The sequence below is a fragment of the Zootoca vivipara genome, chromosome 3, assembly GCF_965207765.1.
Source record: "Zootoca vivipara chromosome 3, rZooViv2.hap1.1, whole genome shotgun sequence".
In the NCBI taxonomy this organism is placed as follows: Eukaryota; Metazoa; Chordata; class Lepidosauria; order Squamata; family Lacertidae; genus Zootoca; species Zootoca vivipara.
The window spans coordinates 118,396,091-118,409,378 of record NC_142586.1 but is presented as its reverse complement, the minus strand read 5'-3'; the positions used below and the strand labels follow the sequence as shown (position 1 = coordinate 118,409,378).

The 13,288-nt window shown below is 48.9% G+C and overlaps 1 protein-coding gene across 1 annotated transcript in view; it reads right to left on the bottom strand.

The window, feature by feature from the left end:
* Nucleotides 1-88: 88 nt before the first annotated feature.
* Nucleotides 89-13,288, bottom strand: part of ADGRF3 (adhesion G protein-coupled receptor F3) — a 31,555-nt gene continuing 18,355 nt past the window's right edge. Inside the window, exons 8-14 of the mRNA XM_060273215.2 lie at nt 11,258-11,449; nt 9,138-9,902; nt 7,073-7,699; nt 5,291-5,332; nt 4,129-4,176; nt 2,276-2,333; nt 89-1,175 (exon numbers count right to left, since the gene is read on the bottom strand). Coding sequence (XP_060129198.2) covers nt 2,295-2,333; nt 4,129-4,176; nt 5,291-5,332; nt 7,073-7,699; nt 9,138-9,902; nt 11,258-11,449 — 1,713 coding nt within the window. The 3' untranslated portion in view covers nt 89-1,175; nt 2,276-2,294. The remainder of the gene's footprint in view (nt 1,176-2,275; nt 2,334-4,128; nt 4,177-5,290; nt 5,333-7,072; nt 7,700-9,137; nt 9,903-11,257; nt 11,450-13,288) is intronic.

The following is a 13,288-nucleotide window of genomic DNA, read 5'->3' as shown; positions in this document are numbered from 1 at the left end:
TTGGCTCCTACAGGGATGATATTGCTGGGCAAAATACGCACCAACCGAGTGGCAACAGCGGCAGGGTCGACAAAATAACAAAGTCATCTTCAGTATCTTTGCTTGCTTTTATTTACAATTATATACACCACACTCCTCTACTCCATTCCTCTCATTTCACAATACATCACCACCACCACCACCCATGAACCATTTGGGTAGCTTAAATACGGAATTCAAAATAGTCAATTACCCAATCACATGACAGTAAGCAAACTCTACCTTCAATTATTCAAATTAGCAAAAGCTCACAGGTGTGTTAATATTCAGATCAAGGTTACAAACACACATCTCTGTGTAGCACCATTGACCACATCAGTCTTAAAGGAAAAACCTAACAGATATTGGCTCATTGGGGGGGGAAATCTGTTTGCTTCAGCCATTATTATACCCAACCATTCCATCCATAGGGGTTCAGCTATTCTTCTACCATCATTTAATTCTTGCAAGCGCTTACAGTGTTATTCATTCATTTATTCATTCATTACATTTCTATCCCCATTTTTTCTTCAAGGAGCTGAAGGTGGCACACATGGCAGGTTCCCCCCTCCTAATTTAATCCCCACAACAACCCTGCGAGGTAGGCAGTGACCAGCCCAAGGTCACCCCGTGAGCTTCACAGCCGAGTGGGGATTTGAGCCCTGGCCTCCCAGGCCCAAGCCCCACATGCTAACCACTATAAAGCAGCTGTTTTAACACCAGCTTGCTCTTTATAAAGTTGTTAAATTTATATACTGCCTTCATCCATAGATATCAGGTCGACACCATAAAAATGCAAGATAAAAACACAAAATATATAAGGGGGAAAAAACTTGATAACTGCCCCTCCATGCACAAAACACATTTCAAAGGATATAGGAGGATAGTCAGCCAAAGGCCTGGTTGAAAGGGAACATTTTCACCTGGCACATGAAGGTGCCAGGTGGGCCTCCCAGGGCAGAGCATTCCACAAACTGCAGAAAAGGCCGGTTCTTGTGTTGTCCTTCTGAAGTCCCACTGCTGGGCTTGGTGCTCCTGGTTTCCCACATTTCATAAAAGGAACTTTTGCTCCTGGTTTCCCAAAGCTGCAATATGTTTTTGACGGGGGGGGGGAGTGGCAAGCCGAGAGCCATTTTCTACTGCCAAAAGCTGTGGGGCTGGAAGAATGGCAAGAATTTGTTTTTTACTTTAAAAAAACACACAATACACAGCCCTCTTCTGTCTTCAAAGCCAGCTTTGCTCTCTTAACTTCCAACCCTACACCCAAAGCCAGGCATCTTGTTTACAATCCAAAAAGGGGGGGCTTTGTACTGGGCCCCCAGACTTGAGGGACGACTCAATAGATTTGAGATTTGCAAGGGAGATGTGTAGGAGAGTCACTGCTTTGATATCCCTTTCTTTTCCTCCAAGGAACTGAAGATGGCATACACAACGACCCTGTGAGGTGGGTCTCCCAAGCCCTAGTCTGCCTCTCTATCCACAACACCACCCTGGCTCTCAGTGTCTAATGATGGTTGCCAACCCCAGGTGGTCATAGAAAGGAGAGGAGCACCCTCTGCTTCTCAGGGTGTGATCATCTCTGCGTTGAGAGAGCTTAGCCCTCTTCCTTTGCCCAGCTGACTTCCAGGCAGAGCAGAATCGCTCTGCACCTTTTACCAGTCAAGCGCCTTGAGGGGAGTTGAGCTCTGTCGCTGCACCCCTTTATAATAATATATTATTTTCTACCCCTCCCATCTGGCTGGGTTTCCAACAGGAGGTTAAAAGTACATTAAAACATCAAGTCATTAAAAAACTTCCCTAAACAGGGCTGCCCTCAGATGTCTTCTAAATGTCATAGAGTTGTTTATTTCTTTGACATCTGGTGGGAGGGCGTTCCACAGGGCCGGCGCCACCACCGAGAAGGCCCTCTGCCTGGTTCCCTGTCACTTGGCATCTTGCAAGGAGGGAACCGTCAGAAGGCCCTTGGAGGTGGTCCCTGGTGTCCGGGCTGAACAATGGGGGTGGAGACGCTCCTTCCGGTATACTGGACCGAGGCCGTTTAGGGCTTTCAAAGTCAGCATCAACACTTTGAATTGTGCTGTGAAACATTCTTGGCTGCTGTGAGCTTCAAAGAAGGGTAGGGTTCTCAAACTGGGCTGGCTCTGCAGGCCTTGCCTGCCCACATACCCCCCTGAAAAGTTGTTCCTAATGACATGGAATCGGCTACTCTTAACAATTCGGTTGGCCGGAGGAGACCCCCACCCCCCTGCTTGCTCACCTGTGCAACTTCCAGCCTCTCAGTTGCTGAGTTTGGAGTCCAGCGTTTCGCTCTTGGTCTGTGGACCCAATGGGGAGAGACAGGAGGGTGAGTAAACCAGCCCTACCATTTTACTGTTGTCCCTGGATTCCACCTGGCAGCACCCCAGGAAGCAGTGGGGAGCCCCTGCCTTGGCTCCACTGTCTTCCCCTGCCCCCCAAAGCCCAGGGGTGAGAGAAGGTGCTTCGCCCAGCAGCAAGGAGGACAGCCGAAGAACCTGATGGCTCGGGCCATCTAGTCGAGCATCCTCTTCTCACAGTGGCCAAATACTCGTAAGAAACTAAGACGGACTTGGAGGTTCTGTAAGAGCATAGGAAGAGTCTGCTACATCTTATTCAACATCTTTATCAATGACTTGGACGATGGGCTTGAGGGCATCCTGAGCAAGTTTGCTGACGACACCAAATTGGGAGGGGTGGCTAATACCCCAGAGGACAGGATCACACTTCAAAATGACCTTAACAGATTAGACAACTGGGCCAAAGCAAACAATATGATTTTTAACAAGGAGAAATACTTGGGCAAAAAAAAAATGAAAGGCACAAATACAGGATGGGAGACACCTGACTTGAGAGCAGTACATGTGAAAAGGATCTAGGAGTCCTGGTAGACCACAAACTTGACATGAGTCAGCAGTGTGATGCAGCAGCTAAAAAAGCCAATGCAATTCTGGGCTGCATCAATAGGAGTATACAAGGGAAGTAATAGTACCACTGTATTCTGCTCTGGTCAGACCTCACCTGGAATACTGTGTCCAGTTCTGGGCACCACAGTTCAAGAAGGATACTGACAAGCTGGAATGTGTCCAGAAGAGGGCAACCAAAATGGTCAAAGGCCTGGAAACGATGCCTTATGAGGAACGGCTTAGGGAGCTGGGTATGTTTAGTCTGGAGAAGAGAAGGTTAAGGGGTGATATGATGGCCATGTTCAAATATATGAAAGGATGTCATATGGAGGAGGGAGAAAGGTTGTTTTCTGCTGCTCCAGAGAAGCGGACACGGAGCAATGGATTCAAACTGCAAGAAAGAAGATTCCACCTAAACATTAGGAAGAACTTCCTGACAGTAAGAGCTGTTCGACAGTGGAATTTGCTGCCAAGGAGTGTGGTGGAGTCTCCTTCTTTGGAGGTCTTTAAGCAGAGGCTTGAGAGGCATATGTCAAGAATGCTTTGATGGTGTTTCCTGCTTGGCAGGGGGTTGGACTGGATGGCCCTTGTGGTCTCTTCCAACTCTATAATTCTATGATCCGGCCAATGGCCCATCTAGTCCAGCATCCTGTTGGCTGGCCATATGCCCGTGGGAAGCCTGCAAGCAGGATCCGAGCACAAGAGCATCACTCTCCCTTTCTGTGGCTTCCAGCACCTGGGATTCAGAAGCATCGCTGCCTCTGATTGTGGAGGCAGAGCAGAGCCATCCTGGCTAGTAGCCATCGATAGCCCTCTCCTCCTCCTCCACGGATTTGTCGCATCCCCTTTTCAAGCCATCCAAGGTGGTGGCCGTCCCTGTCTCCTGCAGGATGGAGTCCCACAGTTTATGAACTGCGTGAAGAAGCGTGCTGGCAAGGTTTTTGATGGAGCTGAGCCTCTGGAAAAGCTGTAGAAAAGGGTTGTGGTGAGAAGAAGCCCTCGAGGCTTCTCCAGAGGGAGAGGTGGCTGCAAGTGGCAGGTGAGCGGATCCTGTATAAACAGGAGGCTGAAGAGCAGGGCACCAGCAAAAGATCCACAGCCTCCAAGCCTGGACACCAGGCAAAAGGGGAGGTGGCAGTTCATTCCCAGCGAAGGCAGGGAAGTGGAGGCCAGCTGGGACCTTGCTTACCTGAGCTGCAGGTGACTTGCGCAGACGCTTGCAAAGCGCTCCCCTCACCTGCAAGGAAGAGGCAATGACTCCTGAAGCCATCGGAGGAACACGCATTGGACAGTCCTGGCCACAAACACCCACCCACCCTCTGTTAGGGAGTTTTTGCAGTATGAACCAGCATACCTTTCACCTCTCCATTTACATGTCCTGTTCTGGGAGTCATTGGCCCAAAGCGGCAGTTTCCATCACCTATTTTGTGATTGTAAGTTGCATGGGCGTACCCAGTGAGGGGTGGAGGGGCAGCTGCCCCCCCCCAGAAGCACAAAAAAGTACCGTATTTTACGGACCATAACCCCCACTTTTCCCCTCCAAAAACTGAAGGGGGAAAGTAGCTGCGGGTTATGGAAATCGGGCTGTTTCCACCCCCTCCGTGGCTGCAGCCAGTGACAGGAATGTGGGGGGGGGAGGAGCAGCCTGAGCTGGGGGGGGGGCGGGCGGATGGGAGCTCCTTCCTTCCTTCCTTCCTTCCTTCCTTCCTTCCTTCCTTCCTTCCTTCCTTCCTTCCTTCCTTCCTTCCTTCCTTCCTTCCTTCCTTCCTTCCTTCCTTCCATCCTTCCTTCCATCCTTCCTTCCCCCCTCCCTCCCTCCCTCCCTCCCTCCCTTCCTTCCTTCTCCCTCTCTCTCCCACCGCTTCCTTCCTTCCTTCCTTCCTTCCCTCCCTCCCTCCCTCCCCTCTCTCTTCCCCTCTCTTGCCCCCCCCTCTAGTTTTGATCCTGGGTACGCCCCTGGTAAGTTGTCTTAAACTGTTTTCAAAGTTCTCACCTGCCCTGGGGAGTGAATGATCACCCACAGCGTGTTTTTTAAAAAGGAGCAAAATCAATCGGGTGGTGCTCAAAGGCAGCAAGCGGCCTGAAGAGACCACTTGTGGGTCACAGCCCCTGCCCCAAAGATGTAGAAGAAGCTTCCCCCCCCCTAAGTGCATCTCCCACCCCCATTGTGGGTCTCGGTGACTGGCGCTTGGACTGGCAAATATCCTTCTCTCCTGTAGGCGATGCAGTCAGAAGCCCCTCAAACTTTGTGCTTGGAACAGCCTCCACACCACACACCCCTCCAGGTCTCTGAGACCCTCCTGGTTGGAAAATAAACCCACTGCCAATTGGGGGAGGGGGGTGCTACTTACTTTCTTGTCCATGAGGCAGCCAAAAATCAGAATGAAGACCCCCTGTAACAGAGAAGAATGTTGCTTAGTGAAGACCCTTCAGCGGTCTTAAAGTACTTCAGAGTCTGCCCTCTGGAGAAGCAGAAAACAGGATTGTTCCCCCTTCCATGTGGCATCATTTGGGATATTTGAAGATGGCTCTCCTATCTCCTCTCACTCACCTCTTTTCCGGGCTAAACATCCCCAGCTCCTTCAACTGTTCCTCATCAGGCTTGGTTTCCAGACCCTTGATCATCTTGGCCACCCTCCAATGCCCACCTTCCAGCTTGTCAATAGCCTTCTTAAATGGTGGCACCCAGAACTGGACACAGGACTCTAGGTGGGTGTCTGACCAAGGCAGAATAGACTGGGACTATGACTTTTCTTGATTTGGACACTAGACTTGATGTAGCCTAGAATAGCATTCGCCTTTTTTGCTGCTGCATCACATGGTTGGCTCATGTTCAGCTTGTGTTCTGCTAAGACCCCAAGATTCTTTTCACATGTGCTGTTGTCAAGCCAGGTGTTCCCCCGTCCTATATTTGTGCATCTGGTTCTTCCTGCTTAAGTGCAGACCCTTGCATTTGTCCCTATTGAAATTAATTCTGTTAGTTTGGGCCCAGTTCTCTAATCTGTTAAGATCATTTTGAATTCTGATTCTGTCTTCTGTGACATTCGCTCCCCTCCCAATTTCATGTCATCTGCAGATTTGATGACCATCTCTCAGTTCCTACATCCAAGTAATTTAAAAAGATGTTGAACAACAACAACGGGCCCAGAACAGAACCCTGCGGCACCCCACCTGTCACTTTTTTCAAGGATAACGAGGAGTCATTAATGAGCACTCTTGGGGTTTGGTCCGCCAACCAGCTACAAATCCACCTAACAGTTACCTCGTCCAATGCACATTTTACCAGCTTCTCCGCAGGAATATGATGGGGGAATGTGTTGAAAGTCGTACCAAAATCAAGATACACTACACCCACAGCATTCCCCTGATCCACCAAGCTGATAACTCTTATCAAAGAAAGAAATGAGATTCATCTTGCAGAACTTAGAATCATAGAATCATAGAGTTGGAAGAGACCACAAGGGCCATCCAGTCCAACCCCCTGCCAAGCAGGAAACACCATCAAAGCATTCTTGACATATGGCTGTCAAGCCTCTGCTTAAAGACCTCCAAAGAAGGAGACTACCACACTTCTTGGCAGCAAATTCCACTGTTGAACAGCTCTTACTGTTAGGAAGTTCTTCCTAATGTTTAGGTGGAATCTTCTTGTAGTTTGAATCCATTGCTCAGTGTCCGCTTCTCTGGAGCAGCAGAAAACAACCTTTCACCCTCCTCTATATGACATCCTTTTATATATTTGAACATGGCTATCATATCACCCCTTAACCTTCTCTTCTCCAGGCTAAACATACCCAGCTCCCTAAGCCGTTCCTCATAAGGCATCGTTTCCAGGCCTTCGACCATTTTGGTTGCCCTCCTCTGGACACGTTCCAGCTTGTCAGTATCCTTCTTGAACTGTGGTGCCCAGAACTGGACACAGTACTCCAGGTGAGGTCTGACCAGAGCAGAATACAGTGGTACTATTACTTCCCTAGATCTAGACGCTATACTCCTATTGATGCAGCCCAGAATTGCATTGGCTAACTTGTTTTTGAGAAACCCACCTACCAGTTACCTTGCTTCCGAGCCAACCTGTGTGGCAGCACTCTGACACAAACGCGCGCACACAATTACCTTGGCCCCTCCACACCCACCTGGAGCGAATTGAGGATGGTAAACATGTAATGCGTGAATTGCGAGGCGTCCGTGGTCATTGTGATGACACCCAGTCCCCACGTCAACCCGAAGGCGGGCGTGAGGATGAGCAGGGCCTTGAAGATGCTGACCAGAGCCTTCCACTCCTCCCCCTGGGGCCCCTCGGACACCGAGGGCCTCATGAGTTTCAGCAGCACCACAAAGAGGATGAGCGCGTTGGCCGACACGACGGCCAGGATGGGCACGGAGAAGGCGTAGATGGCTTTGCTGCGAGAGGAGAGCCAGCAGACGGCCTCCTGGAGGTAGCCCCCCTGGGGGAGGAAGGCGGCCACGGTGGCTGCGGCGATGGTGAAGGGGCACAGGTAGCCCAGTGAGACCATGGCGGGCAGGGCGGAGCGGGTGCTCAGCTGGTGGAAGACGAAGACCAGCTGGTGGAAGAGCATCAGGGCCTGGACCAGCATCCAGAAGAAGGTGGCCAGGTAGCAGAAGTGGGTGAAGAAGGCGGCCGCCACGCACAGCTTGCTCTCGGGGTCAGCCGCCAGCTGAGAGGCGCCCAGGAACCAGAAGCTGCCCATCAGCAGAGACAGGGCGATGTTGACCAGCGTGGTGTAGCGGAAGTAAGCCACCTGGGGAACGGGAGAAGGCTGGTCAGGACGAGAGGGGGCCAGGCGGGCCTCAGGGGGCCATGGAATCGCAGATTTGTAAAGTTGGGAGGGACCCCCAAAGGTCATGTAGCCCAACCCCGCAACGCAGGAATCACACCGCTGAAGAATCCCTGATAGGTGGCCATCCAACCTCTGCTTAAAAACCTCCAGTGAAGGAGACTTTAATAGTGCTGTGCTGTTTTTTTTAATTGTCTGCATTTTAATAGGTGTGCTTTTTATATTGTTTAAATTCTATTGGAGTTTAATTACTTTTTAATGATTATCTTTGATATGTTTTTAGCTTTTTGTACTTTAGCTGTGCTGTTTAACTTTGCACTAGTCTCCTTGAATCCCAGACTGTGAAAAAGATGGGATATTATTATTATTATTATTATTATTATTATTATTATTATTATTGATTGTAATGCATTGCAGAAGCTTGGAGTAGATGACCCTTGTGGCCCCTTCCAACTCTACGATTCTTTGATAATAAGTGGCTTGGCTCACTTGTTTGAGTCACCCAGAACAGCTGTGCTGCACCTCCCTCTAAAAGGTGCCCTTGCTGTCCATTTGGACCTGGATTTTGCCATTTGAGAGGTGAGGTGGGAGCAGGGAGTTCAATAGATTAAGTCTGCACTGCATGGAGAAGGACGGTCTTTTATTCATCCTGAATAATCCAGCTTTTCTCCATCCACCGTCTCCCTGCCATGCACGACTTTAAAAAAACCTTCTACCATGCCTTTCCCCAATGCCAGATTGACGTATAAGCTGAACAAGCTATAGCTTAGGGCCCCACTCTCTTGGGGGCCCCCAAAAAAATTTAAGGGGAAAAAACCAGGATGTATATTTCCAAAATATAAGATTAAAAACAAATAAAATAAAACCTACATACAGCAACAGTGTTTTGTGTTACAGGTAGGTAGCCGTGTTGGTCTGAGTCGAAGCAAAATAAAAAAATTCCTTCAGTAGCACCTTAAAGACCAACTAAGTTTTTATTTTGGTATGAGCTTTCGTGTGCATGCACACTTCTTTGAAAGCTCATACCAAAATAAAAACTTAGTTGGTCTTTAAGGTGCTACTGAAGGAGTGTTTGGTGTTGTGTAGGCTCCTATGATGTAAGTCCTGGGCCCTGCCTGCTAGCCTGGTCCCTAAAATATCCCTGGTTTGCTCCTTTCTATATATAGGGTGCCTACTTTCTGCATGTGCAAATGGCTTGAGATACCTATGAGGTCCATAAATGACCATATAGCATATATTCAACACAAAAAACAGTGACCGTTTTTTGTTGACAAAGGACAGCTGGACATAGAAAGGGCCCCATTCCCTTCAGGAGCTGAGGGCCTCATCCAGCCTAAATCCGGCCCTACCTTTCCCCCCCTAACTCAAAATCCCCGAACGGTGCAGCCTGTTTGCCTCTCACCTTATTCTTCACCACCGAAGTCCAGACGAGGTAGTAGATGGCGAGGGTGGCGACGAGAGCCAGGATTGAGGCGCAGACCCCAAACGTGCCCAGGAAGGTGAGGGCGAAGCTGTCGGGCACAGGATGGGCCGACATGAGAATGGAGAAGGAGGTCAGGTGGCGGCAGCTGCACTTGGTGGTGGTTTCGTTGCCGGAGGCCTGGCACCCCTCGGTTGACCAGCCGCCGACCCTGTCATGTAGGCTGTGGTCCCAGAACACACACTGCGCCACCCTCTCCTCCTCGTCCTCCTCCTCTTGCCCTCCGCTGGTGCCATTCCAGTGGCCAAAGGTCATCTCCACCTCCACCTGCGAGACGCTCCCGTTGGAAGCCGTCACAGAGTTGGACATCACTAAGCTGCCCAGCCTGGCCTTGGGGCCACAGCAGCCTGGCAGGATTCTGCCCAGCTTCTTCAGCACCAGGCTGGTGACGGTGACGTTCTGCCCGCAGCGAAGCAAATCCTCCTCCCCGATGTGGACGCGGAGAGGGGGGTCCGTGTCAAAGCCCCTGTTGAAGTCCTCGAACTCAGGGCCCATCTGGGAGCTTTGGAGCTCAATGTTGGGGAGCGTCAAGTTGTACGGGCTCCCCGAGGGTGGCAGGAGGAGGCTGGCGAGGTTCTCGATGGATTGCAGGAGCTTGGAAGCGGCTGACGGGCTCAGGGCTTCCACCGCAGACCACTCCGGCCCCGGGGCTACGTCGAGCATCGTGTTGGCAGCAGCCAGCAAATTCTGAAAGCAGAAGGAGGCATTTCCTCATCAACCTTGGTCACGCTTAGAATTAAGGAAGAGTTGGACGGGACCCCTAAGGGTCATCTAGCCCAACCCCCTGCAATGCAGGCATCGCAGTTAAACAATCCCTGGCTGATGGCCAAGTCTTGCAGTGAGAGGTGGTCAAGGAATCAGTGAGGGAACTTTCCCTGGGGTGAGGCTGGGTGCTCAGCGAGAGCCTCCCTCCCTCCCTATTCCAGGGTGCCCCACTGAGACGACTGGCTCCTTATGTATGTATTTAGTTCACAAAATGTATTTAGTTCACAGCATGATTGCTATCCTCCTCCAAAGCAACTACTCTATTCCGAACTTAAAAATGGAAAGCGTAATGCTGGTGGTCAACAAAAGAGGTTCAAAGACTCTCTCAAGGCAAATATTTAAAAAAGTATAAACCCTGACAACTGGGAAGCACTGGCCTGTGAGCGCGCCAGTTGGAGAACAGCCTTTATCAAAGGTGTCATAGGCTTTGAAGACGCTCGAACTCAGGACACAAGGGAGAAACATGCTAAGAGGAAGGGACGCTTGGCAAATCCACACCGTGATCAACTCCCGCCCGGAAACCAATGTCCCCACTGTGGAAGGACGTGTGGATCCAGAATTGGCCTCCACAGTCACTTACGGACCCGTGTTTATGGAAGACAATCTTACTCGGCTACGAGGGATCGCCAAAGAAGAAGAAGAAAACAAACAAACAAAAATGAAAGCATTTTAAAAGCAAGATAAAACAATAATGTTATCAGCAAGATAAATTAACGAACAATAATTTAAAACTTTCAAAAAGTTAAGGAAATGACAGACGCAATACAGATTAAAACGCACTCCAGCTTCCTAAACATCTGGGTAGGCTAAACGAGAATGTTCTTAGAATATCAAGAGGCAGGGAGTTCCAAAGATTAGGTGCTGCCACACTAAATGTTATTACGAATGCATAATAATAATAATAATAATAATAATGATAATTTTATATGCCCCCCCTCTCAGTGTTGCACCTGTAATTGTGCCAATTCCACATTTTAACACTGTAGATGTCTAGTATGTAGGGAAAGGTTATCTCTTGGGTAAACTGGTCCCAAGTTAAGGGCTTTATATGCCAACAGTAACATATTGAACTTGGCCCAGTAGCCAATCAGCAGTCAGTGCCGATCCCTGAGGACAGGCGTTGCTGTGCTGACAAGGCCTCCCACCTGCCAGCAATTGTATTGCAGCATCCTGCACTAATTGCAGCTTCCGGATCAAGCCCGAGGATAAGCCCCACGTCGAGTGCTTTGCAGGAATCCCGCCTGGAAGTCCTTCCCTCCCTGGGTGCTGCTACTCACAGACACAGCGCTGGGCTCCAGGCGCATCTGGGCTCCCAGAGCCACCTCCGAGATGATGTCCATTGTGTCGAGCACAGCCAGGAGGTCCCGGGGGTTTCTGCCCTGGATGTTCCCGGACTCCGTCTCCACCTTCAGCCAGTCTATCATCCAAGGGACCTCGGTTTGGGGGCTGCCCAACCCTGCCTGGAGCAGCTGCACACAAGCAGAGCAGTGAGAGCATTAGACCGAGGGCGGCTTCCTATGGAACTCATTGCCACTGGATGCCACAATACCCACTGGCTGTTAAAAAAATATACAAGCTGGAACATGTGCAGAGATGGGCGGTCGAGAACACAAAGGTTCTGCAAACCGAGCCTTATTGAAGGAGTTGTGGATGTTTTGCCTGAAGAAGAGGAGGCTGAAAGGAGATATGAGAGCCATCCTCAAATATCTGAAGGGCTGTTGCATGGAAATCGCTTGGAGGTGTTTTTTCGTTTTATTACAAGCTCTGCTGAAAAATGTAAAAATCATTACCAACCACAAACTGTTGGCAAACAGGACAAATGCATATTCAGATGTTTAAAGCCTTGTATGCAGTAGTAGTAGAAGTAATAATAATAATATTTCCATCCCACCCATCTGGCTGGGTTTCCCCAGCCACTCTGAGCAGTTTACAGCTGTTGTGACTGAGAAGGAGAGGAGATTATGGTTAATGAACGACATAGATCAAGACCACACAGAGTGAAACCTCTCTTGCCAACTTTGCTGCCACACACACCCGGACAAAACTATTACTGGCCCCAACAACATCCAACATACCATCTCAGGACTATTTAATTGCTCATCTTCTAACATTGTGTATGCCATCAAATGCCAACAGTGCCCTTCAGCTCTCTATATTGGACAAACAGGCCAAACCCTACGCCAAAGGATAAATGGACATAAATCTGACATTAGGAACCACAAGACAGAGAAACCAGGAGGAGAACACTTCAATCTCCCAGGACATTCTATACAAGATCTCAAAGCAGCAGTTTTATTACACATACTTTTTATTAATTTTACAAAATACAAAAAAAAACACGGTACATACATAAACACCTTTTCCACCTCCTTCCTACCCACCCACATGGGTCCTCCCCTGCCACAGAAGTATCCCATGTATGTGAACAGTCAGAGATGGTCCATTTTATGCTTGGATTTCTGTCCTCCCCCTCCCCTGACCCCAAAGCCCCCCCCTGCCACCAGGGAGCTCCAGCAAACCAGGGCAGTACGCAGGAGGCCATCCATCCAACCATCTATTGTCATACCAAAAAAAGAGAAAAAGAGAAATAGGAAAAAAGAGAAAAAAGAAAGGGCAAAAAAAGAGAAAAAAACAATACAAAACAGAAAAAAATTTCTTACATTCATAATTGTTAAACCATATTTTGTGGGCTTCCCCTCCCCCCCCTTCCCCGGTTTTCATCCCTTTTTTATCATCTGCAACAGTTTCTTACTTTATAAAAATACACCTTTGTATCTTATACAACTTATAAATCAATTGTTAACATTTTCATCTAATATTCAACTCACTGAAAAATCAAACTCCCATTTTATCTTCCCGTGCCTAATTTTTTCTCCCTCTATAAGCCTCCATATTTTCGCATTTTTCCAAAATCCATTCACTTTTAAAACTATAACTATTCTCAATTTAACCTTACATCCCCGATTACCGGCTCCACCCCCCCAATCCAGCAAATTCCATAATCAGCAGACCAGTTATAAACCTGTTAATCCATCCTTATAATCACAACATCACTTTCCCTTCACCCCACCCCCTGTTTACAGTCTTTTGCCATCCAGGCCACCATACAGGACCCCTGAATTTCTTCTCTTCTCTGCATATTTTTTCCTTCTTCCCTGTGGGCGTTCTGGAGTTCCAATAATACCAATCGTGCCCCCCTCAAAAGCAGGGCACTCCATCCAACTTTTTGTAGAGTAAAGTCATCATTTTTTTCGTGGTGTGCTTCATTTTGTGTTGAATCATCACAGTCCTCATCTTCATCTTTTCCT